This window comes from Patiria miniata, unplaced genomic scaffold (assembly GCF_015706575.1).
Source record: "Patiria miniata isolate m_02_andy unplaced genomic scaffold, ASM1570657v1 HiC_scaffold_28, whole genome shotgun sequence".
Taxonomy (NCBI): domain Eukaryota; kingdom Metazoa; phylum Echinodermata; class Asteroidea; order Valvatida; family Asterinidae; genus Patiria; species Patiria miniata.
In genome coordinates, this window is record NW_024037067.1 from 3,147,022 (window position 1) to 3,173,756 (window position 26,735).

The window sequence follows — 26,735 nt, forward strand, 5'->3', positions numbered from 1 at the left end:
AAAACCCTTTTTTTTTTTAGTGACGTCGCAATAAAGGCAGGCACTGCGTACACCACCATCTTTTCCTCAAACAGATTTGGGTAAAGTGGTCAGAAGCTGCCTCAGATCGCACCACAGAGCATCTAGAATCCAAAACATTTTCGGGGCCCTTAAGCGGGCCCCGAATTTACACGCGGCATTTTTGGGACCCACTTTTTGGGGGACCAATTTTTTGTGCCCCCCCCCCCCCCCAAAAAAAAATGTGTTCTGGATCCGCCATTGTCCCTGAGGAGTATACAGCTCGATGCAGCCACTTCGGCGCAAGGCAGCTAAAATCAATCAGGTGGGAAGAAGCAATGGGTGACAAATTAAGTGCTTTGCCCAAGGGCACACGCACCACAACCCCAGGGCGATATAACAGGGCGATATAACAGGGCGATATTATGTCTGCAAAGACCAAAAAGCCACAGAATGCATTATCTTTTAGAAAATAAGCATATTGTGTTGCTTATGCAGAAAATTAATGATTCGTACAGTCTAGCCACGAACCATTCTGTCAACATTTCAGAACATCATTTTATTACGTCTGTGCAACGACCATAAAACAGCCATAAAACGTGTACGGTTTTTTTTAGATGACAGGCATGTGTTACATGAACTCTAAGGACGTTGTCGTTTATATTTTCGGGTAGCCATGTGCAGCACCAGCAATGCGCTATAAAAGTTATATTGTCTTCCATATTATTTGCCGAGGCAGCAACCAACTTCCAACAGAACAAACAGTGATCCAACTCCTTTTTTGTGCGGTAGTGTACGTGGTTAGGGTTTGTGACTCATGATCAGAGGGTCAGGAGTTCGAATCCAGCTGCTGGCCATATGTTGTGTCCTTAGGCAAGCCACTGCATCCACACTTGCCTCTCTCCACAGAGGCGTGTAAATGGGTGCCGGTGTAGCGTGAATATTCGACTCCATGAAATGTGGACTCATTGGTAGTACTGCGCACGCGTGAGTACTATACTATGCTATTTTTAGGATCGTTTCGGGAGAGTGACCTGTCACGTGCGAGGGATCAACCAATAATAGGGAAATAGGGGTCCGATTTTCATAGGAGTCGGATTTTCATGTGACACCGGCATTACCTGGGGAGTAACCTGCGATGGACTAGCATCCCATCCAGGGGGAATAGAAATATTCTCTGAAACTGGAGATAAATGCCGGCGCTGTCCATGGCCCAATGGGCCACATTTGCTCCTGACAGACTTTATTACTTAAAGGGAATATACATCATTTGCTTTTGCTGTAATTTTCAGAAATGGATGGAATTGGGGGGTTGGAAATATATAGCAAATATAGTTACACTGACTTTTTTGAGGTTTTGGGTTCGAAAATGCTATAAATACCAAGAAAAACAATCATTTTCCTGTAGTCTGGTTCCCTGACTCCATTTAAGAAGAAACAGAGCAGTTTACATACATTGGGGAATTGTAAGGTCAGGGAACCAGTCTAGCTGGCTCGTACCCGTTCATAGGTTTGTAATCGATTGCAAACAAGTGCGATGGTCAATTGGGGCCAGTATTTGAAAAAAGCCAGTTTTTTCCAACGCTGATCGGCCGATCAGCGTTGGAAATTGATACAAAAATACCACTTTTCTTGAAAATGACAGTATACCAGGTGCCATGATTTTACAGGATGCTTTACACTGTCATTCACTAACACAGTCCAGCAAGGTATTTCAAAATGATTTGGTAGTTTTATTTTTTGATGTTTGCAAATGTTGTATTTTCCCTTTAATTACTACTTTCCATCATATAAAAAGTGGTGGGTAAATGCCCCCTGCCCACCCTCGAAAAGAGGATAAATTGAGAATATGCTGGCAAAAGTACAGGTATTTTTTTTTTGGGGGGGGGGGAGAATGTGCTTTGCCCCCCTCTAGAAAAAATCCTGGCGACGCCCATGGCATTCGACGTGGCAGTCCCTGGCGGGTATGTGTAAGAAATGTCTCCACAGGAATACAAATTCCAGAATGGGTGTGGGGGTGTGAGCTTGTCTTACATACGCAGTGTGGACTTCCGAACAAAAGACGTCCACATAATGTAGGTAGCAGCGACGAAGTGTGGACTTGCCCACGTCCACACAGTGTTTCCCCATTTCTGGAAAACAGGTTTAGAGGCATTTTTGGGTTAGGTTTATCTGTAGCAGAATGAAGAGAAACACTAAAGGGAATCATTGAAAAAAAAATGGGTTGTAAGAGTTTTCACAGTTTGAGAAAAATGAGTTTTTCCACTGGTGTTCCTTAACTACACGAAAAGAAAGGAAAGTCCACACTAGGTATGTGAAACAAGTCTGTGTGTGTGTGTGTGTGTTCCATAATTATTTGAATAATAATCAAAAGTTTTTTTCATAGAATTACGAACGACAAAGGTTACCGTACAGACTACAGAGGAGCCAGTTGATTGGCCAAGATCCATTGATCTCGCCCCTTCGTTTCAGCGAGGAATGTGATTTGACAGGACGACCGTCATGACGAGCTGTCATGACGAACCGTCCAAAACGAAAGAACGCTATTATTACCGGTAATGGTCATTAGCGAGACTTTCCCATAGACTTGTGCACAACAATTTTCAAACTTAAATGTGCCATACCCAATATTCCCTTGTCCTTTTTCCACAAATTTCGGTATGTTTGCTAATTAGAACGCAGTTACAAAGAATACAAAATAAAATACTTCAATTTGCGGCAAATCAACACACCTAGGAAATTCCTAGTTTTTGAGTAAAATCCATATATCTATTTCGTGATAACCTTGTGTATATTCACCTATACAAATTGCTCTGTGGAGACGTATACAATCTTTTGTTCCTATTGTGCACATGTCTCCAGAGGGTACCGTGTACCAGATCAAGTCACACACACGACGGAAGCTCACACACACGTTTAAACACCCACACGACGTTTCACACTCACGCACACGACTTTTGCTCCCGCACACGACGTTTGCCTGTCCGTTTTAGAACACCATACGTTATATCAAAATCCGTATGCTTGCAATTGACCACTTGCGTTTTTCCTTCTTTAAAGGCCCCCTGGCATCGCCAATACAAAGACGATTTGGTGTGAGGACGGTTGTCATGGTGAGCGGTTTGTTTGTTGGTGTTTCTTTCGTCGTTTCTTCGTTAGTGTCCAACTTGGTTGGCATGACCTTGGCTCTGGCACTGTTGGCAGGTAAGGGTGCATCTGAATATCATCTTGGCTATCGACCGGCAGTAACACGCGCCGATTCAGCAGTTTGAAATTATAGTATTTTGTTTCATTTTCTTTATTGCATACAGCACCTGCAATAGGCGTGTCCAACATTGTAACAAGGGATTTGATTGGTCAATGTTTCACTGAGAACCATACAAGGGCCTTCGGGATTGGCGCAAGCGGCGCCTCGGTGGCATTTGTTGTCTTCGCGCCTTTGACGCAATGTTTTCTAGAATTGTACGGATGGCGAGGGACCATGATGCTGCTGGGTGCCTTGTTGTTACATCTTGTAGTTTGTGGAGCATTGCTCAGACCGAACAAGAAACTAAACATACAAATTAATGATTACGAGATAATCAGTGAGGATGTTTCAGCGGATGAGACGAGTCCAGTAGATTATGGATGTCGATGCATCTTAACATCCATCAAGGATCTGTTCAAGACTGACATGTTCACTTCGCCAGACTATTGGCTCGTAGTTCTGGTATCAATCTTCACGACAGTCACAGCCACAGCGTGGGTTGTGTATTTCGCACCGAACGTTAACCAATCCAAAGACTTCTCTTTAGCCGATGCTGCCATCTTTGTATCAATATTCGGTGTGGGCAAGATAGTCGGAAACCTAGCCGCTTGTTTCTTCGACAGTTGTCAAGTTGTCAGCACAAATGCATGGATGGGACTGGCAGTCATTGGTAGTTGTGCGTGTTTCTTGATTGATCCGCTCTTAAACTCGTATTGGCCCATCATGGTGTATGCCTTTATCTACGGCTGTTTCCATTCCTGCACGTATACTCTTTTGGATGTTCTAACCAAGAAATCTGTTGGCGCGGAACGGCTGGGGAGTGCTCTAGGATGGATCGGTTTAAAGGCGGGCCTCGTCAGGGCATTATTTGTCTTCTTTCCAGGTAGGGTCAATTTGAAAGGTGTTTTTACGCATATTGAATGTGAACAAAATACATGCCATCAGTAAATGAAAACGCTGTAGGTTTACTGTGGGTCGAGGGTCATTTTGTTGTTAAAGGCAGACTAGAAGTCCGACGATTAAAAAAAAAGTGTCAGTACGTGTCACATGTCGACAATTGAATATAATAGTCACAATTCGCTTTGGCCTAAATAATTTTAGCTCAAATCATGACGCAGAGATTTCTGTTACATCTCTAGTCTTAGCTGACACTCAGACAAACGCTTATGGGCATACAATTACTATTAATATACTCATATGTTATCGGGAAACGGTTAATTCTGAAATTTGGGAATTCGAAAGCGAAGGGGGGGGGGGTGTCAGGACACAAATTTGACAGTGGATGGCACTTGTGCTGGACACAATCCCTTCAATTGTGGACCACAGTGAACGAATACGTATACAAAATGGACAAATAATATAATAAGTCCAAGTTGAGTATATGAGCGCTCATCCGATATGGCATTCAAAAGGGTACGTGCATGCAAGGGCGGATCCAGAACACAATTTTGGGGGGGCCCAAAAAAATTTGGTCCCCCCCAAAAAGTGGGTCAAAAATTACGGCGTGGGGTTCGGGGCCCGCTTATTAGGGCCCCGAAAATTTTTTGAATTCTAGATGCTCTGTGGTGTGATCTGAGGCAATTTCTGACCACTTTAACCAATGTTTTTTTGAGGAAAAGATGGTGGTGTACTCATTGCCTGCCTTTATTGCGATGTCACATAAACAAAAATTAAAAAATTATTTCGTTTTTTTTTTGGGGGGGGGGGGCATGGCCCCCTTTGGCCCCCCCCCCCCTGGATCCGCCCTTGCGTGCATGCAACAATCAACTGCAGGTAACACACTAATGTTTTTTGGGGGGGGGGGACTGACCTAGTTATTGTGGACAGACGGACGTATAGACTTTGGTGAATGTTGGCGACATCATGGACCTGTTGTGACATTACAGAATGGCTGCATACAGACCAAAAAGTACTCACGGTGAAAATATGAAAAAAAATATACTTACCAGACAACAGATGAGGCCGGTATCTTGAAAAACGATGGTATCCAACTCGTCATTATCATCACGCCGCGCAGTCCCGCACGTGCGTGTATATGTACTGTCTTTGAGGGCCCGTGCAGCTGTAGTACCGAGGCATGACACACTGCTCCCGTCTATCTCATAGATTCAAAACTTGAAGAAACCTGGAGATTATCAGGAACCATTCTGCACTGTCTAAAAAAGGGCTCATATCAAGCTATCAGCCCAACATCGAAACAGAGAGTTTGAAGGACACTTTGCCAAAGTGAGCCTGCACTCAAGTTGCGCGGCGCACGTGCACACCAAAGACATGTCGGTCCACATTTCTGGATCCCTGACCCGACATTTCAGATTTATCATGATGAAATAGTCTTGTAAGGGAACCAGACTACTTCACAAAAACAGCGCCAACTTTTCCTAGTCGGTGTACAATTTGCCAAGGCTAACCACACTGATATGACACAAACCCTTTGCGTCTTCTTAAATTAGCAGACATTTACCATCAATTTTAAACATTTATTTAACGTCAGAAGCAGAAATCTAAATAGGCCTAAAGACTGTTGAAACGGATGGTGACTTTTTTTATTAGAAATACCTAAAATTGACTATTTTTGTAAAACCCGTTTAATTTAAAACTGCAGCCTCTTGCAATCACTTGTAATAACTGTCTTTCTTTTCATGTTACCTCGTTTTCCGTTAAAGCTTCAATTTGTTTTGTTTTGCCCGCAGGACTGATTTACGATATCTACGGCAGCTTCACTCTGGCTTTTATTATGTTGGCTGTGATCAACGCGTTAGCCTTGCCTGCTCTACTGGCGCTGGCATGGCGTCAAAGATAGTCCGAGGCTTGTCCACGGAAGCTTAGGGTCCGCACAAAATGTTTTTGCATTATCTTGTCATTTGGACCTTGTAGGGCAATATTCCGATAGCTATAGGGTGCCACCTTGGCACACTTGAGCATTTTTTAATAGTTCCCGCCATAAGGAAAATATGAGTTTTCTATCTATGCAGGATTTTGCCCAAACTTATCAATCGAGGTGTCCAGAACATGTTTGGGGGTAAACAAATTCATTTAAGCCATTTTCTAATGACTAATTTATGTATTTTATGCATAATATGCAAATCAGCATCCTCCATTATTTAATTTCCATCTATATCTCCGCAAGAGTTTGTCCAATCGTATAAATTAAAACGAGGAATCTAAACCCATATGTCTTACGGTGAAAGAATTCATTAAAGCCATTTTACAATGATAATGTGTGTATTTTATGCATAATATGCAAATAAGCATCCGCCATAACTTATTTACCACTTGTTTATACCTTCACAGGACTTTGTCCAATTGTATAAAACCAGGTATCTTAACCCATTTTTTGTTAGGGTCACTGACTGATTGACTGACCGACTATCAGTTGTGAGCTGGGCAGTGCTATTGTACAGGTTTACCCAGTAATGCCAATGAATGGGTTAAATCGGGCCTATTGTGTAGACCATTGAATAGCCATTGTGAATCAATTGACTCAGAATTTATTGTGCTTACGGACCAGCTTACTATCTTGTGTTGCTGGATTTCTAATGCAAATGTGGAAAGCTGTAAGGCGGGGGGGGGGGGGGGGGGGGAGGGGGATAGGTCACCCTATAACTGAGTTGGGGTTTGTCACTTTTTTCTTGCTATTGTAATCATCGAAGTTACATTAACTTTATCATTAACTTTATAACATTGCCATTTTTAACTTCATATGTCAAAGTTTTAGACTTCAAAATATTGTTTTCTTACAGATGAAGTGCATAATTTATAACGCATTTTTAACAACTCTTCTCTTATTTTGCTCAATGTTTGTTACATCCTTCATGTAACAATCAATTTGATGGTTGTATTGGGGTTAAACATAAAAACTATTAAATACATAACAATAAATAGATTTCACTCATTAGGAACAGAACGATGAAACAAAGAACTCCATTGGTTCACTTGTCATTAAATGCATTTATTGATAAAAGGCACAAATTAAGAACAGAAAAGAATACAAAGCAGTGTATTTTAAAACCACATCAAATGTTCTGAAGACAATTTTAACGGAATGTCCATAAACTCCCATCAATCTGAAAATGCACAAGTAAACAATATCTCTTCACTTGTATTTTCTCCAAATTATTCCCTGTTTAACTTTAATCTTATTTTCAATTTTGTTTTGCCGTTTTACAGAGTGTTTTGGTGCTTTTTTGGTTTTATGTTTTATGTCAATGCGAATTTCCATATTCATGACAAAACTGTGATGTCATTCCAGGCAGAAACTTCAATAACAGCTATTTCAGCACAAACAATTGGTAGAATTTTGGAAATTTTGCTGTAGTAAATTTTCTGTTCTTTGGTGATTCCTTGTGGTGTAAGTACATGTACCAGTGTTGGAGTCGAGTCCTGGAATCCGAGAACATACAACCATAAAGCTAAGAAAAAAATTGCAATGATGTGGCACATGTGATATATGCAATTGTAGTCGACGTGTAGGCCTACATGGAAAGGCTTTGCGATCACTCAAAATATAATTTCTGTAAAATTCCTGAGATTTCCCTAGGCAACGGACAATACATGTTGCTGGGACAAGGATTATGCTTGGGCAAAATCCCAAGATGGTAACCGTGAAGCGGTGAGTGAACACAAGATGCGTGGACTTGACTGGCTCCCAATTCACGATATCCTCAGTGCTATGACTTGAACTAGACCAGGCCGTAGTATACAAATATTGAATGCTTCGAGTGGTGTAGTAAAACTAGCCTCCCGAGGTGATCCATGGACCAGAATGGTCCATGGATCACCGAGGGAGGCTTATTTTACTTCACCACGAGATAAAGCATTCAATATTTGTTTTATAACACTTCACCCACAGATTCTGCTTAATTTTAATATTTTAAATTATTTAAATCTGAACACAGTTGAAATAGACTTCAATTTCAATACAAAATTGGTGGAAAATGTATTTCTCTCTTAAAAACTACCCCTTCACGAAATGTTTGAACCCAAGTCTGCGGCGCGCTCTCTTTGGAATAATACGCGCTACGCACAACGCGCAACGCGCACACCAGCATGCATTTGCACACAAATACCGCGCTGTGGAAATAGTACTTTGGTTGCTAATGGTATAGTACTTTGGTTGCTATGCGCATAGTACTTTTGGCCGTGCACAGAAAGATAGCAAAATTAGAAAGTAACATGTGACTCGCTCTCGGCCAATCAAGACACAGAATCTGTGGGTGAGGTGTTATAATCAAAGATATCAAATAAAAAGACTAGATCGGCAGCGCGTGCATACGTGCGGCCTTACCAGGAGGGTCACGTGCTGGAGGACAGATACAAAAAACGCGCGCCAAACGTGACGAACGCAATGCCGTTTACGCGCACAATGCGCTGTGCATCGGCACCCTGGTCTACATGTGGATTGGGTTTTCAGTCCTTACCTGATTCCGTGGGTTTTCCCCAGACTATTCTTCTGGGGTTTTCCTCCCACCTCTAAAACTGTAATTTCTGCTCATTGTCTTCTCTCTACAAGTTTCTTCAGGCTTGCGAGCTACAGTGCCTAGGGCATGCACTTTTAAGGAATCCTTAGTTTCATTACCAGAAATCAATAAATAATTTAATAATCGTTTACTTTACTATAAAAAAGGAGTAAATGCTTCAGATTTTAAATATTTACTTGTCAAAACTTAGTGCATTTATTAATGTTAATTGCGAAAGATTAATATAAAAAATTTATAAAGTACAAAATAATACCATAGTTCGTATGAATGAAAAGTTGCATTTGCATTTACTACCAATTTGTAAGCATTTACTCGCAACTGTATGAATAAAAATTAAGCGAATGCTTTTACTGAAAACCATTTGCTCTTGAGTAGTTGGCCTACACAATGTAAAGGTTTACAGGTTTATAAGTTTGCAGAAAACATAATTATTGAAACCGAAACAGAAAGCGGCACGTGTGTGCGCAATGCATACCAACTCGGTGCTGGACGACAGATACATTTTGTTGTATGACTTTATGTTAATATTTTGCACGTCCATGATAGACCACAAAAATGGCACACATTTATCGCACAGTGAAGAGGGCGTAAGCACGCGCTGCCGATCTAGTCTTTTATGTTTTGTTTTAATATATGACCGTAATACAGACTGAACTGCGCTGGCGTTGCGTTCCAGGACGAGCTATAGAATCGATTAAAAAGAAATGTACTCGATTTGTACTCCCGAGTACTGGAGTCAAGTACCGATCGAGTACCAAACCATCTAGTCCATGCAAAATTTGAGTACAAAGAATCGAGTACGGGCTGAGTGCAAATAATTTTTGAGTACTGATAGTCAAGTACGGGCTGAGCACTTGGGTGTACTAGAGTATGAGTACTCGAGTACAAGTACAAGTACTCCAACACTGGTAAGAACATGGGAGTAAGCCAATGAGCAACTCCTTCTTACAAATGTTTTCAATGAGCAAATTGTGGCTTCACAATTTGAACAGAACTTAAACCCCTACACTGAACAGTGTCTTCCTACAATGACATCACAGCAGCAGCGCCCTCAGTAGTCAGGAAAAACAAAGACAATTTTAAAGGTTTAAAGAAGTGCACTTTCAATCAGACTAACCAAAAGAGGACTGTGCAGTAGGTGTTCATACATTTAAGAGAAGTAGAAAGTTGCACAAAATGTGTCCCTAAGAACAATTCCTCGTATGGACCCTTTAACCTTATATTATAATTTTGGTCCTGTTCACAATGGTGGCAGAATACTTCAAAACTTGCATCACTCTTCTGTGAATTCAAATCTATCACTGCAAATACTACACATAGAGAGACTTTAATACATCATATTGAACAACCAGCACAGCTTCTGCTTAATTCAAATCCAAAAAAATTTTCAATAACAGACACAAATATAATTATTTTATTTTAAAATTGTGGACGGACTGCAGTGGCATATAAAATTTGAAGATATAAATACTTGTATTTGAGTGGCAATATTAAAAAGTGCAGGTGGTCTGTAATGTATCAATTCAAAGCATCAGTCGGTGGAAGGTAATAAAAATCAAAGCAATAAATGGTAACTAAATGGACGGCACTGAGGCATTGAGTAATACAGTCAATGCTTACAAATACTTTGCATATTTATATGTAGCACTTAAACTTCGCCCACCGTGAACGTGGGCGTCGCCAGGATGTTTAATTAGCAAACTCCTTGTACTTTCTCTAGTATTTTTTGTCTGCGAGGGCATAACAAATACTGACGTAATATTGAGTTGGTCAAGGGCAAAACCCACTATTGAACAGAAATAATTCCATCTTATTAATTATTTTTCTGTAAATAAGTTATGAGAAGGAAACTGGTGAATGACGATTGCAATCAATTATGGCAAACAAAAATCCCAAAACTGGCCTCAAATATTAGTAGTGAATGCTATGAAATTAGGAACAGCTAAAATTTCCAAAGCCATATTAAACATGAATAACACATGATGGCAAATGGGCCTTCAGATTTTTAAAAACTCCTCATGAGAATCGTTTGTATGTTATGACATCTATGGAAGAACTGAAACAAACCTTTGACTAGAACTGCAAAAATACACAATATGTTATGAATATCAGATGTTTGAAATATTTACATCAACTGATTCTATGTACATTTGGTTTCTTTCAAAAAAAATGCAACACGCAACCTTTTGGGCTAACATTTAGAATTGGAATGCACTGAAATTTGAATGATTTAAACTTAAGTTGAAATGGTCCCCTTTTTAACCCCCAAATTTAAAACTGTAAATAATGCTGTAAAACAACTGTTACACTAAACCCTCTCTTTAAACCTTGGTATTTGATTTTCTATCAGCCAGAGATTAGCCTGGTGCCTATATGGTGTTGTGATAGCTTCACAGCAATCTCCATGTAGGTCTGGGATCTAGACCAAGGTGGCTGCAACATGCGGAAAAAGAGGTTGCAGAATGCTTGACGCTTAAAACTAACTGTTAAAGAACAAGAGATAGTAAGGCCATTTTTTTTTAATAACATGGATTACAGAGTCACCGTCACAAAAATTTGATTTAAAAAAACTAATAATGGAAAAAAGAAATATCACACCTTTTGAGTAGCAAACACAATCTTTTGATTTACTTTTAACCAAGCAATCGTGGCGTCAGACCAAAAATTGAGAAAGGAATAATCGTACATTATGTACCGATTTACTATAAGCTTGTTGATTGATCGTATGTTCTTGCATGTTCATCTGCATTTGTGACGCGCAGTGGGTATACTGCTTCCCGTCACCAAAACTGTTCTAAGAATTAGCAGAATGAACGGAAACCAGCTGCATCGATACACAAGCGCTTTTCAAACATTGGCAATGAAATATTTTAAAAACAGATTCCAAGCAATTGTTTGGAATGATATATAAAATGTTGATAATTTGTTGTGCACTTAAATGGAACATCGGTTGAACACTTTCAGAATTGAAGATTGCGTCGTAATACAGGGCGTACTATTATGTGCGCGTTGTAAAGGGCGCCCCCACATGTTTGGTGTATTTTGGAAAACATTTTGGCTACCCGCCCAACCTCGGGACCTGAAAAATCCGTAATCCAAGTACTTAAATGAAAATGGCCTTAGTGTGGGAATAGCCTTCAGCATTCTTAGACTTTGTACTTCAGAAGGTTACCTTTTAGACTTGGAGAAGTAGAGCCACTCCAGCCAGTGTCCACTTAGCAGCCTTCTCCTTGGACTTGAGATTGAAGGTCCAGACAAACGTCGGACCACGCTGCTTTGTCTTGTAGACCGGACACTCATAGATGTTACGTGTTTCTTGCTTGTCCACTGAGATACCACGGATGAAGGTAACTGGCATCGATGGAGTCAGTTCCTTCAAGCGAGCGTCAGCGATCATTCCTGTCTGGGTGTCCCAGCGAGCTCCTTCCATGAATAGGCCATGGACGTACGCCCCTTCACGAGGAGCGCTGCTGAAATCCTCCTTGTTCTTCTTGGTCACGTCACACTGCAAGCACATCTTGTCCAGAGGCCATTCATTCTTACGTGCCATGGACTGCATGATAGCCGTCAAGAAGCTCTGAGGGTTGAAGAACCCACCCAGCCAGACCACCGTGGGTAAGGCAAAGTCGGCTGTCCAGCTCTCTAGTTCCTTGATGCGGAGTAGAAGGTCTGCGTACCAGCCTGCCAAGCCAAGCATGCTGGGGTAGGCACGCTTGTTCCAAGACTCTGGCACTTGATCCAGGAATAGGGCATTGCTCAAATCCTCCATGTCTGATGTGATGGTAAGCTCGCCCTGGTTTCACAAATCAATCAATCAATCAATCAATCAATCAATCAATAAATGAAGTCCTGTACCAATCACGTCGGTCTTTCAAAAGTGGCACATATCAGTTAAGGAAGAGCTTCAATGAAAGTCTGCAGACTGTGTGCAGAGTTCTGCAGAACCCATGTTCATGCTTAGATTTCAAAAATGTTTATCTAAATTTAATAGATTTGCGGAATCTATTTTTGAGCAATACAATGTATACAAATACTAGTCTCTTTTGAATGTGACGATAAAAAAACTATCAAACAATGACATTTAAAAATCAATTATTTGAAGCCTGATAATTCGTGATCACCTTTTTGTGCATAAGAGACACAAAACAACCCTTACATAAAACCTTTTCAGAGGGTTGCTGTGTCCATAATAGAAAAAAAAGGTTTTTTTTTACTAATTCAATTTTTTTATTTAAATATTTGGTTACAAATTTGTCAGGGAAAAAAACATTAACAATTTTGTTTGAATTTTTATTTTTGAAGCACAGGAAGGTCAACTTTTGGAAGCCCTGTCAATAAAAAAGTTACCCCCTATTAAATACGGCCACATGCTAGTAAATAAAGTAATCCATTGTTACTGGTTGAATCAAAGTTCTTTATATAACCCTAACCCTGTCAGACCAATGCAGTGGTGGGGGTGTAAAGGTCAGTGGACCCTTGTCCTCCTTCACTGAGCCATCAACACCAGTGCATAAACAGCCAATTCGGAGACAATGAGAGCCATAGGCTATAGGGCCAATCCCTATCCCTGAAGATAGGGCCATCGCAGATTTGTCCTTTGAAAAACAAAAGGTCTCTGTCTCTATGCCAAATTCCATGCTTGTATCATCCAAGGCACAATGCCACAGTTGTTTTCTGTTGCATTTAGTCACCATTGACCCTAAACCTAACCTTGTTTGGCCTTGGGATTTTTGACATCATTGATCTTGCTACACCAGGCTTGTCATGTTGACAAGTGCTGTGTGTTAATTGCTGCGTTTAGCAGGATATACTGTGCATGGTTCGAGACCGAGGGGTATACCAGTGTCCCTGTGCCATAGTATACATTGATTCACTGCCACATTAAAAGGGGATCTGCGAGTTGTGCTTGATGACATGACAGGCCCAATTGGCAATTCCACACTAATGGGCCCAAAAGTGTGACATTTAAGAAGACCATGAGAAGACCTTTTCAGTTTTGAAATAAAACTAGGATCTCGGTCTCTCAATTTTTGTTGTAAACAGTGCAAGCTTTGAACAAATATCCTCACCTGCAAAGGATATAACTGGGTTTTTTTATGTTAGAAAATACCGTGGATATTTTTTATAAAAGTGTTACATACATGTATGTAACAAAGGACAGACGTTTCAGATAAAGTCACAAAGTAGGCATAACATTTAATGATCCCCTAATGTTGTCTGATTTAAGAAGATGTACCCTGGAGGAATGCCATCAGTCAAAACCTAGAAAACTCAGAGTCAATCTGAAGAATTATTTGAAATTTTATAATCAGGATTTATACGTACGAACAGACTACATATTTGTCACAAAATGTCTGTCCCTATTCGTACGTAGCCCTAATCACATCATAACTTTGATGCCAGTGCAAAAGCTGTTATATTTTTCGCTTGAAAGCAAAGTAAAATGGGTTGATAATGTCAAATGAAAGTCCCTATAAGAATCTGAATTTGTCCTCAGCACCCTTTTCCTTGCTGCAGTGTGTCTGTCTGTCCATGTTACGTACGTATAACACAGAAAAAAGACATGTTTATTTTCTCAAATAAAAAAGGTATCATCTCTTGTATTTTCTTGTCCTAGTCACTTTCAACTTCAGCAAGGTTTAGGAAAAAACTAAAGAAAACACTTACTCATATTTTTTTATATGCAACATCCATATCTAATTGGCCCATTAATTAGCCCATATAAAAAAGGTCCACTTTGGGATTTGAAGACCCCCCCCCCCCCCAGTCTGGGATCAGGGAATGGGCCTGCATGATGTGCATTGATGGGCTGTAACATTAGCCTGATCAATCACTGTCATCTAGACGCCACTTTGTCTACAAAACAGGCTTACTCCAAAACCGACTCTTTGCAAAATGAATCTGAAGTTTGAACGTTGCCTTTTTTAAAAATTAAACTGGGTTGGAACTGGGAGAATATACAAATATGATGAACAGGTTAATGTGCTTTTTCTTTTTGACAAACTTTGATCAAAAGTTTTGGACCATCTGTCTCCTGTGAGCTAATATATGAGAATAATATCCAACAATTGAGTCATATCGATGTATCAGTGGTACTTACAAGTTCTGCATGAAGTACTACATGTGTACAGTTGCATTACATTCACTGATATTGTAAATAAATCGTAGCAAAGCACTCAACGCTTCAAACAAATTTCAGCTATCCAATTGTTCAATGTGCACGTTAAATTAAATCAATTCAATGAATGGTAAAAGAGTCCTTTTTCCCCAAAATATCTGGTTCTGGAGTTTTACAGTGTCATTATCTTAAGTACCGGTTCATGTTTCCATTATGCATCGTGAAATAATCTGAAAATGCAATTGCAATGGCACAGTGGGAAAGCAATCTTATAAGAAATCCACGCAATTTCTAACTCAAGTAAGAACTTCATTAATCTTATAATAATTGTTATCCTTCTCTTACTTGCTGTGTATTCTTATAAGAATCTTAAAAGATTCGGACCCGTTTATAAGAATCTTATAAGATCTTTTAAGTTGAAATCGTATGGGTTCAACGTCCCCTTCAATTGAGTCTGTAAAGGTGGCAATACGAAAGACAAAAACGACAATTGAGTACTGACCTTCAGTCCAAGGTCCAATTCCTTGAGAGAACGTCTGATTTCTGAAGTCAGCGTGTTCATGCGTTCACATTCCTGGAAGGCCACCACGATGTACGGCGTCCGCTCCTCCACTTTCCCCATGATTTCCAGCATGTTGAATTCATCCGGTAATTTCTCCACAATCTCATCCAGTAAGGCCTTGATCTGTGTGTGACAAATCACAGAATATAATCAGACACGGGGACAAATCTACAGCCATCTTGGTCTGGTACCTTGAAGGCCACACAGTGATAAAGCACTGGCTTTCATCTCATAAAGCCAAAAGTTTATGCCATATATATCTGAACAGGGTCCCAGCAGAAACCAGGTTTTAACTGTTTTGGGCATACCCTGGGTAAAGAAATGTAATAAATAAATAAATAAATAAATACACAACTATTAGTGACAGGTTTTAGCGTTGGTATTCCGCTAGGTTTATAAATTTGCCAAGCAATAGTTTCTAATAAGCAGGCCTTGGTCTCCAATAAGGAAGCAATCTATTTCAATGGTGCTATATGCTCTCATCGCCAGTTTTTGCAGAAAACTTTGTTTAAAATTCTGGTCAGTATTCAGAATGCCTTTTTTTTTAAAGCCCATTGTGTACGTTATCGTGACGGTCTAGTGCTTGGGCCTTTAAGAGAGCACTTTACAACTTCACTGTTCGATTTCTGCATTGTGTGGTATACTTTCCGCGCTTCACTGCTGACATGAAACCACACAATACAAAATCTATGCAACAGACTCATAAAGCAAACTGGTCATTCACACAAAAATCCAGAGCAAAGCATGTTGTCAAAAAGCTGTGAAAACTGCTGCATCCTTGCCCTAGGGCAAAATAAAAAAAAAAACATGTTTAGCGTCCTGCCTCTTTGACAAAAAGGAAGGAGGAGGCCCTTTTTTTTTTTTTTTTCTTTTCAAAATGGCCGCCCGACACATTTTTCAAGACAACGCGGGCGGGCTATTTTTCAAGATGGTTACCAGCTTTTTTCAAAATGGCCGCCACTTGGACTCATGGACTATTTCCACAGCTTTATACACGGTATAAAAGTCTAAAAATATGATTTCATTGGTCAGAGATCGTTAAAATTTATCAATTTTTGTCTTTTAAAAAAAAAAAAAAAAAAAAAAAAAAAGGAGGCGGCCTCTAAAAAGGAAGCGGGCGGGGACGCTAAACATGTTTTTTTTTTTACTTCGCCTAGTGCACCATGACCCACTTTGCAAAACGGCCCGCGACAGCTTTTCTGTACTCTGATTTCTTTGTATTTTGCCTGGACTGACATATTTTGAATCTAGATTTTATGTTTTGAGGGCAATAACAAGTGGTACAAACCTTCTCCTCTCTGCTGGAGCCAGCCCCTGCCCCGGCCCCACTGTCTCGTGGCTGCATTTCCAGTACCACCTTGAAGAGATTGTCGGAGGTGGTAGTCAGGAAGCCAATCTCGGCGTTGGGGTGTAAGCCGTACAAGTAGGGGCTCTCTGGGGGTAGGATCTCATCAATGTACTGATGGTAGCCGACGTAATCCGAGTTGGGAGGGATGGGGAAACCTGGCGCAAGGTATACCTCACCATCAAGCTGAAAATTAGAAAAAGAAAACAGAAAAACATTAAAAATACAACAATTACTCCTATGAACAATAGGGTTTTCAAAATACACATGTACCTTAAACTAAGGTAACTTAAATCAAAGTAAATCTTTGGCATTCACGAAAGCATGGCTTGACCGCAGCTGTGGCCTTTGCTAGAATGGTCTATACCATTCAGAGTTTGAGCATCTTTGGGCTTACCATATCAGGCTGCATGTATTCCTCCAGGTATGTCCTACACAGACGTCGATCCCAGTCATCAGTGATGTGACCACCGTACATGATCTCACCAAACAAATACCGCAGATCCTCCCATGGTACCTAAGAGATTCAAACAAAGACAAGACAATCAGGAATCTGAATCTTGACTGAATGACTCTGCTTTATAAACACTTGTAACTTCTGTGATCTGATACACCGTGCCCTCTGGAGACATGCACACAATAGGGAGCAAATGATTGTATACGTCTCCACAGGGCAATTTCTATAGATGAATACGTCTCCACAACGTTTTGACGAAAAAGATATATGGATTTTACTTAAAAACTAGGAATTTCCAAGGTGCGTTGATCTGTCACCAATGGACGAGTTTTAGAAAATGAAAGTCCGAATTTCAGCCAAGGAAATTAATTCTGGTTAAAATAAGAGCATTTTGATACTACATTTTCAAACTTGAAAACTTTACTACACGAGAACAAAGAAATGTCTCCACAAGGATGCAAATTTCAGTATGCGTGGTGTGGTGTGTTTCTGTACAAGAAATAACATTTATTATAACCCTAAAATAATTTTAAAGTGGGCTTATTAAAGAAAATTAATGCCAATTTTTAATTTGTTTTTGTAGAAATCAAAGAAACTTATTTGGCTATCGTTACAATTGCTTTTGCAAATTGACAGACTTCTTTGCAAGAGATTTACATTACGACACATTATGCTTCAAACAATCACTGTATTTTGATCAATTTTAATCAAAATATGTGTAACCGTAATTCTTGATGGAACTTGCTCCTACCTTAGAATTTGCCTCCAAGTAGTTGTACAACACATTGACAGAGATAGTCAAGTCCCCGGTGTTGAATGGGTAGACTCGGTTCCAGCCTTGGGGACCAAACTTACGACGTTCGGCCACCACGGCGTGGAAGTAGCAGAGAGAGAAGAGGATAGCCTTGAATTCAGCCTCCCGGGCGCACATCTCCAACGTGTCCTGGTCAAAGTTATATAAGGCCTTGTGGAGGTTGGCAAACATGCCGGTAGGGGGCTCGTTGGTGATCTTGATGGAGGCTTGAAGGACACCCTGGGGAGGAGGAGGGCAAAACTTGCTCATTATCAATTACCTTGGGCAATTCTCGGGGAAATAAAGAAAAAGGCAAGGCATGTATTCAATTGAAGGTAATAGCACAAGTTCTTGTGTACCTGTGGTATGATGTGGTTGTCTGGTGTGCCAGCAGGTTCAGCGCTCATGAAGACACGATAGTCAGGATGACTTCCCTCGCCGGTTGATTCCAGTTTCTTCTCAAGGGTGCTCAGCCACTTGGCTACCAAGTGGATGTTCTACAAATGACAATGACAATAAAAAGTTTCTTGAATGATAATCAGTGACAAGATGTAAATAAATTGGTGGATGTCAATGACAAGGACAATATACCTTACTTTGTGTATGAAATCAATTTTCGATTGGTGGATTTTCAAAAGTGACAATGTGCATTTTTTATTTGACAATGATAAACTTCAAAAATTGGATATACTTTGATGACAATGTCACCATGCTTTACTTAATGGCTCTTTTTTTCCTTTTTCTCTTTGGTTTGACTTTCTTGGGGGCAAACTGGAAGGAAGACAATTGGGGGGGGGGGGGGAGGGGGGGGGAGGGGCCCTGCCCCCCTGTAGCGCTGACACTAATGAGGGTGACAAATTGTTTGAATCGGTTGACTGTGAGACTACAAGAATACCATATGACTGACCTGTAGGATGACCCAATGTCCCTCCTTGGCAGCCAGATCCATACACTGTTCAGCTACAATCTCCTGGCCTTGGCCCAAGGACACATTATGGAAGTTCTTGTTGTCAAACGTCCAGCCAATCTTCTTGCCCAGGGCCTCTACGTCCTTCAGGGGGTCCACGCCCGGCGACAAGATGAAGAAGACTGGGGTAGCTGGTCCTGTCTCCTCAAAGGATTTGGAAAAGTCTATGGAACGGTTCTCCACGTACTTGGTGCCCAACTTCTCCTCGATGAAATTTCTGCATGAAGACACATTTTTACATGTTATTTTTAATAATCAATGGCTGTTTTTCATGATGGATATTCTACTTTTATGCCTGTGTAAACTGAAGCCTTTGTTTTTAAAACTTGATTTTTTCTTTGGCCTGATCTTGAGATCAAGAATTGGAACCTGAAAAGAAATACTCCAAAGTTTGGCCTGATATGACTTGATATGACGTCTTGCATGTTGACCATCTCCCCTACCTGACTGCATAGGACATTCTGTCTGAGCGTAAGGCACGCATCATGCAGAGTTTCTGCAGGGAAGATTTGTTCTTCCATTCCTGGGGGAACTTCTCCTTCTCAGGGCACTCGCTCTCCACAAACTTCTTCCAGCGTTTGGCCGAGCCTTCGATGTCACGGTCCAGATTGCGGAACTCCTCCATGGCCGCAAGGGACTGGATAAACAAAAGACACGATAAAGAATGCAATGAAATATCAAAGCATTAAACATGGAGTGGATCTGTTTTTGTCTTCTCAGTCCAGATACAGCTTTCATCACGAAGCATGCTTTACCTTGATGGCACCCCAGGCAGGGTTGGACAAGAAATCCACAGGACTGGTGACGTTGACTTGAGAGGGGAAACGCAGCAGAAACTCCAGCTCAACTGGGTTGATTTCTTTTTTCATAAGGAGAATCTGTGGTGCCAAGAAAACAAATTAACAATATGTTTCAGTAAAAACAACAGAAATGTACAGGGCCTAATTTAAACCCTCATATCTGGTTTGTAAGTGTTGCGTCATTTCTACTTAAACCACGCCCACCACACACTGAGTAGCATTGGGACCACTGGAACTGGAAGTAGGGCCAAGTGGCATATTTAGCCAATGGGTGCTGGTAATCAGTGGTGCATGCGTGTGTATGACGCAGTCACCTATGAACCAGGTAGTGCTTAGTATGCAATGCTTATCAAAACAAGTCAGTGAAGAACACAACTATGAAAATTTGTCGGCATGATCGTTTGAAAATAAGCCACATGTAATGTGTGCCATTCTTGTTCAGCTTGCTTTCGATATTTGAATTAACAGACGCACGTACATTCTGTGCCCTCTATTGGCTCTCGTGAGTAGGCACCATAGCGCCCTCTATCGTTATCATTTGCAGCATTAACGCACTAACCTGAAGGGCAACCTGCGTGGTGAAGATGAGCTTGTCTTGCTCAAACAGACCCCTGGTGGTGTAGATGAAGACAGAGTAAGTGATGAAATCAATCAGGTTCATGACGCGTTCCTTGACGTCTTCGGCTGGTTCCGCTTTCTCGATGGCCTTGGAAAAGACTACGTTGAACGCCTATGATGAACAAAAATTCTGATTGTAATAAGAGTGATTTTATATGAGACATAGCATGCTGTACATCAAATAAACTTGGTATCAAACAAATTTAAAACACTGGGTTGGGAAATTTCCTCACAATTCTGATCTGAAAAAGGTTTAGGTTCTGTGAAGTAACGACCATATCTCAAAGAGTTTATGGACCCTACGTACTAGTTCCCCTCAATGGTGAAGACGACAAAAAAAATTGACATTGAGGGACATTAATGAACAAAATGGCCAACCACAATGTTGGATTAGTGAACAGTGTACTTCAAGAAAGCAAAAGATTGAGGGGAACTGCCTGTTTACCTTGAGAGAGAACTGATAGATAGGATTGATCTTGTTCAAGTCATTCAGGATGAAGTACAGCAGCGAGGCTCTGGCAGCAGCAGGTCGGTACAGCTCCCTAGCCTCATTGATCTTGACCTCCGTGATTTTTGCCTCTTCAACTTTGACCTCAATCTCAGCGGCCGTTCGCTTGGTGGTCTCTAGGTTCTCCACCAAGGCCGTGTCACCCAGGAAGTTTCCTTCAGCGGAGGACAGACGAGAGAGGAGGTTGTCTTCTAGCTCCTTAAGGATAATCTTGAAGTCGTTCTGTTGCTTAGTCAGGTCCGACTGAAATAAAAATGTGAGTGATTTGCTGGTCACAATTAGTGTTGCTACACCGAATTTTGCTTAACACATACTAATGCAATATTTTCTGGTACCCAACTTAATGAAATTCGGCCCAGGTGTTAAGCCTACTTGGCACCAGTCTATTTTCAACCTCAGTCTCACTCTGAGCCCAAGATACCAATACCTTGGCCTTTTCCAGGTAGGCACCAGACTTTTTTAACTTAGCCTCACTCTGAACCAACAGTTTCTGTAAGAAATCCAAGATGGTAATCCTCGGACATCAAGTCTGGTACCTTGAGTTTTTCCAGGTCGGGTCTTTCCTGGGCCACCACGTTAGCCAATAGCTGGTCTTCCAGACCGTCGCGGGTGACAGTGAAGTTGATGAGCGTGGTCTGAGCCTGCATCTCAGGTTTGTAGTGAGGATTAGCCAGCTTGGTGTGAAGGATCAAACGGAAGAGCGGATTGTACTCCACTTCCTTCTCACCAATCTTGATGTATCTGTAGAAAGGTAAGACAAGTTAACGTGAATAACTCCAAATGCCGTATGGGCTCTGTGCACAAGTACCCCATCAACAGCCAGAAAAAGAGAGTTGGGGGTGACCTAGACTGGTTCCCGATCCATCCACTACGTATTTCAAATGTATTCAAAGTTATTGGAGGCGGGGATTAGTCTCGGAGACCATCGCAAGTTGAATTCGAATGAATTCGCGCGCCGACGACGCCTGATGCTCACGCGAAGACGCGGTGGCTATAACTTTTGCACACATTCAGGAAGTCGTGCGTACTTCGCACGCAAAGCAGTACAGTACAGTACGTGCACACTGTATATCCCTTTCACGGAGCTCTCAAAAGAGGCAAAAATGCGCCCTCTTTTGTTGGCGCACGGAGCCCATACTGACTATAACTTGAAGTAAAATAGAACTTCCTAACAAAAAAATCCAACTTCAAAGTCATGAAAATGAATAGGACTGCTGCAAACTGCTTACCGACTGGATTGACCTCAAGTATACAAATCTAAACAAATAAATGCGGCCTGACGTTTCGAACTTAACAAGTTCTTCTTTAGAAGCAAGAGACTTAAAAGTCAATGTAATTTTAATTGTTCTCTGTCAGTTCTGCAAAATTAACTGAAAAAATAAGCCTGAAGAAAGCCCTTACCGTCCTTTCTTGATGGTGTTACGTCCAAGTACAGGGTCTAGAACTGGATCCACCGATTCCTCCATATTCTCAATCAGAACTGTGTCACCGTTGGAAATAGCCCGCTCAATAACGTCCAAGTACCCACGCTGGCCCAGTCGAACCACGCGCAGGTCTTCTCCATATTTGGTCTTGATCCACTTGACGCCTTGGAGCTGAGGATCAATCATGAGCGGCCAGCGTTCACAGCTGGACAGGATGGTTGCGTTCTCGGTGGACATGCGATCACTGGGCAGGTTCTCGTTGTTCCAGCTGGCGATGGAGGCGTCATCTGTCAGAAGGCTGAGGGGATCTAGGCCCTCGGTGGTAGGGATTGGGGTCTGGTGGAAAGAAGGAGGGTGAATTAGATTTATACATTGATAAGCTAAGAGCAGCTACCAAGCTAGCAGGAAAAGATTGAACTTAGAATGGACAGCTACTGACTGTGAAATCTATTAAGAGTGATTTATGGTCAAAGCAAAGTGTGTGACTCTTAAAGAATCCAGGTTTTTACCTTCTGTGATTTGATGAAAGGCAGCCACATGTTGTCCATGAGCTCTAGACGGAAGCTCTTGGTGAAGCATCCCATGTACGACACAAAGGCAGTGATCAATAACACATCACCAGCTGCAAGAAAGAAATGAGGTACAGCACTGGTCAACAGAGGGCAGCGACACAACTGAGTGCACAGAATTTTATGGCAGTGACATATTTTTAGACCAGTTTACCACGGCTGGGTCTGTAGATGCAGCACTGTATAATCCTGACAGAGTATAGGTCAACTTACGCAGGGTCTTTTCAGCTTCTTTGAATGCAGCTACTGCCTCACCCCAACGTACATTCTCTGAGGCTAGGCCACCCACCAGACGGTTGGCCAGGGTGATTGTCAGCGTGGTTGCCTCTGCCTCCTGTTGGCATTTCAGCTTGTCTCCTGTAGCCTTCTCAAACTTGGCGGTCAGCTCGGCCAAATTGGCATCAAGTTCCTAGAAGTCAAGAAATCACATACACCGTTCAACAATTTTAATGTCAAAGATGAAAATTCAAGCACCCTCTGCTTGACTTCATTTGGCAGATCTGTAATCAAGTTCTTGTGTAAATCATAAGGCATTAAGTCAGTCGGTATCAAGTCAAGTGCTCAGCTTTTCAAATCAACTGTGACACTGTTCAAACCCTTAGTATGTCTGGAGTGACTTGTGACTGACGTATGATTGATCTCTGACTGACTTATTTTTGACTTGTTACTTATCTGTGACCGACTTATAATTGACTTGTGACCAGACTTATGATTAACTTGTGAAAGACTTATGATTGACTAATTGTGACTGATTTTGACTGACTTGTGACCGATTTCTGATTGACTTCTGATTGACTTGTCACTGACGCACGATAGATTTCTGACCGACTTATTATTGACTTGTTAATGATCCGTGACTGAAGCATGATTGACCTGTGACTGACTTTGATTGACTTGTGACTGATTTGTGACTGAAGTATGATTGACTTTGATTGACTTATGATTGACTTGTGACTGACTTATGATGGCCTTGTGACTGACTTATGATTGACTTGTTACTGATTTGTGACTCACTTCTGATTGACTTTGTTATTTAATCATTTTTGTTTTCTTGTTTATTTTTCTTATTTCTCAATCTTTATTTTGTTTGTTATTTAATATGTTATTTAATTAACATATTATTTTATTTACTACTTATTCATTCATTTCTTTGATTGTTTGTATGTTAGTTTACTTATTTATTTGCTTGTTTTGCCTTGTTTTCTTAAGTATTTGTATGATTTGGCCAGGTCAAATAAATAATAATAATAACTTGTGACCGAATTGTCATTGAATTGCGATCAGCTTGGAAATGACTTTTTCCATTTAAACATTGACTCTATTATTCCCATCCAATGCTAATGATTAATGAAATTGCATCTCGAATATACAGATGTCAAAGACTTACCTGAATTTTGGCCTTGATGATGGAGAGTTTGTCCTGAGCTGCCTGGAGCTCATCGTTGGCTTTCTGTAAGGCAAGACGCTTGGGTTCCACATCACAGTACACCTCATAGAACTTGACGATGTTGAGGGCCCAGGAACTCAAGCCAGCAGCGGCCATGGACTTGCTACGGATCAAGTCTGGATCAAATTCTGGATTATCCAGGTAGGGACGGATGGCCTTCAGACTGTTCTCATGGATGTGTTCTTTGTCATAGTTGATGAGCGCATCCAAGAAGGCATCCACCTAAAAGACAGCACACCAATCATGAAAACATCCAATTCATGTTCAAATCCAATAGCTATGAGTACGGAATTAATTACCAAAATGATAAAACAAACAGGCAGATGACCTGGCAATTCAGAAAAAAAACATGGAAAACCAGAACAAAATCTATATATATAAGAGCAAGTTTTACTCGGCCTCCGAGAAATGTTTGCTCCTGAATGGATCCGAGACCGCGGTCTCCCGCGGCGCCAAAATCACTCCACGTCCGTGGAAAAATGTGGAGGGTGTCCCTCACCCCACTTTTTCTTCCCCGAATAAAAGATGTAGCCTACTATAATGATTCTATTGCTCAGAATAGCTGATTCAATGACTCCTAACTCGAAAAACGTATTTAAAAGATGATATTTTGCTTGAAACAATTGGTTTTACTATAGTGGTCAGAAATTGCCTCAGATCGCACCACAGAAATTGCATGTCTTCTCAACTAAATCCCCCATTTACATTTTACAAAACTGCATGTCTTCTCAAGTAAATCTCCCGTTTACATTTAACTCCCCACATATTCAACCCCAACACAAATACGCCCTACCCAATCTATGATCGGGTAAATCAGCTTGTGAGTTATAAAGCGAAGCCATTACGACTGATCATGGCTCCTGAATAGCCAACCAACATTTAGTTTTGGGTGCAACATTATCACCCCTGCTCGGTCTATTAAGTACTTAGCTTAATCACACAAGCTAAATTTGAACCTACGATTGATTGAAATAATCCACAAGATCTTGGATTCCGGGCACCACACTATAATTACGTACAACTCGACAGCAACACCAGGTTTTTCCATTTGTAAGATGGAATGTATATGAGGTTTTGCCCGATCTTCTTCTTCTTGCGTGTGAAACCAAACAAACAAACAAAAAAACGTTGAATCTCTGGGTGCTTGCTGAGAAGCCACTCTTATGTTGCTGCATCTGCATCAACATCGATCAGGCCATGTCATTTGCCCGATGTCAATGTATTTCTGAACACCAGACTTTTCTATTTTGACAAAGCCTGAAGCCAACTGGATGGACAGCTCAAGTTGCCTCTCCTACCTTGGCCATCATGACCTTAGCGGCTTTCCAGCTCTTGTCCTTGGGCACTTTGCCGTTGGGCGCTAGCAGGACCATGACTGCCCCGGCCACCATGACCACCTGGTTAGGTGGGGAGCCGAACGACTTCAACTCTGTCAGGTTATTCTGAAGACGGGAAAGACACAAACCAACGAGAAACAATTAGAAATCCTCAAAACTGTCTTGCTTTTCTCATGTAATGCAAAATTGAAAAAAAGAATGCAAAAAGTGAACCCTTGCAGTGGTACCTGTCTCACTTTTCACCTCTGTGGCCCAGGTTCAAATCCCAGCACGAGGATTGGGTTTTCAGTCCCTACCTGATTCTGTGAATTTCTTTAGAACATCATTTCTTGTTTCCTCAAACCTCTAAAACTGAACATTTCTTCATCATTCTCTCTCAGTCTGTACACTTTTCAGGAACCCTTGGTGTTATCAGCAAAGTTTAAAATTAAAGAGACACTAGAACTGACCTTATTGAGAGTGTTCAAGGCTTCCTGAGCAGCCTTCAGGGCAGGTTCAGCCTTGGCCAGGTCTTCCTCGCACTCTCTAGCCTTCTTAGACACAGCTTCGTTGATGGCAGCTACTTTCTTCTCCTCTTCATCAGCGATGGCTTTCTCCTTGCTGACTTTCTCAGTCTCCACGCCGACGATCTGGATCAGTTTGTCAGCGTCTTCATTCTTGAGCTTGAGCTCCTCCTCCTGGGAGGCCAGCTTGGCTTTCAGATCATCGACCTGCAAGGCAGAAAGGGCCAAGAGGTAAGAAACGGATGATTTCAAAGCAGCTCCTGCTCAGATGGTTGCTCTTGTAGTTTCCATGACTGAGATGATTGGTTACCCACCTGTTGAGCAGTGCTCTGTAGTTTGGTCAGACCATTCTCTAGACGTTCCATCTTTGCTGTCAGCTCTTTACTCTTCTGTCCCAGCAGGTTCTGATACAGCTTGATCTGTTCCAGGAAGCTCTTAGGCGTGGTGTAGTTGTAGCGACGTTCATTCTGCAGGTAGATCTTACTCATGTCATTGACGCTGGTGTGGACGTAGGCCATAAACTCGGCCACTGAGCTTTTCAACTCAGGCTGCAAATATGAACACAA

At 41.3% G+C, this 26,735-nt stretch overlaps 2 protein-coding genes across 3 annotated transcripts in view; one reads left to right on the plus strand and one right to left on the minus strand.

Annotated features, from left to right (window-relative positions):
* Positions 1-3,471: 3,471 nt before the first annotated feature.
* Positions 3,472-6,417, plus strand: LOC119735025 (monocarboxylate transporter 12-like). The gene is made up of 2 exons (XM_038208711.1): positions 3,472-4,127; positions 5,935-6,417. Exons 1-2 carry the CDS (start codon positions 3,479-3,481, stop codon positions 6,042-6,044), a joined length of 759 nt encoding a protein of 252 aa, XP_038064639.1. The 5' UTR covers positions 3,472-3,478; the 3' UTR covers positions 6,045-6,417.
* A 2,466-nt stretch (positions 6,418-8,883) lies between these two features.
* LOC119734859 (dynein beta chain, ciliary-like) overlaps positions 8,884-26,735 on the minus strand; it is a 39,697-nt gene continuing 21,845 nt past the window's right edge. Inside the window, exons 50-68 of one of the 2 annotated variants that reach the window (XM_038208458.1) lie at positions 26,484-26,717; positions 26,116-26,376; positions 25,628-25,771; positions 24,270-24,551; positions 23,096-23,291; positions 22,823-22,935; positions 22,291-22,649; positions 21,426-21,630; positions 20,827-21,132; positions 20,323-20,493; positions 19,719-19,841; positions 19,407-19,600; positions 18,904-19,180; positions 18,356-18,493; positions 17,955-18,236; positions 17,144-17,263; positions 16,690-16,932; positions 15,342-15,524; positions 8,884-12,514 (exon numbers count right to left, since the gene is read on the minus strand). In XM_038208458.1, the coding sequence (XP_038064386.1) occupies positions 11,897-12,514; positions 15,342-15,524; positions 16,690-16,932; positions 17,144-17,263; positions 17,955-18,236; positions 18,356-18,493; positions 18,904-19,180; positions 19,407-19,600; positions 19,719-19,841; positions 20,323-20,493; positions 20,827-21,132; positions 21,426-21,630; positions 22,291-22,649; positions 22,823-22,935; positions 23,096-23,291; positions 24,270-24,551; positions 25,628-25,771; positions 26,116-26,376; positions 26,484-26,717 (4,449 nt within the window). In that variant the 3' untranslated portion in view covers positions 8,884-11,896. The remainder of the gene's footprint in view (positions 12,515-15,341; positions 15,525-16,689; positions 16,933-17,143; positions 17,264-17,954; positions 18,237-18,355; positions 18,494-18,903; positions 19,181-19,406; positions 19,601-19,718; positions 19,842-20,322; positions 20,494-20,826; positions 21,133-21,425; positions 21,631-22,290; positions 22,650-22,822; positions 22,936-23,095; positions 23,292-24,269; positions 24,552-25,627; positions 25,772-26,115; positions 26,377-26,483; positions 26,718-26,735) is intronic. The other variant, XM_038208459.1, reaches the window with a different exon arrangement.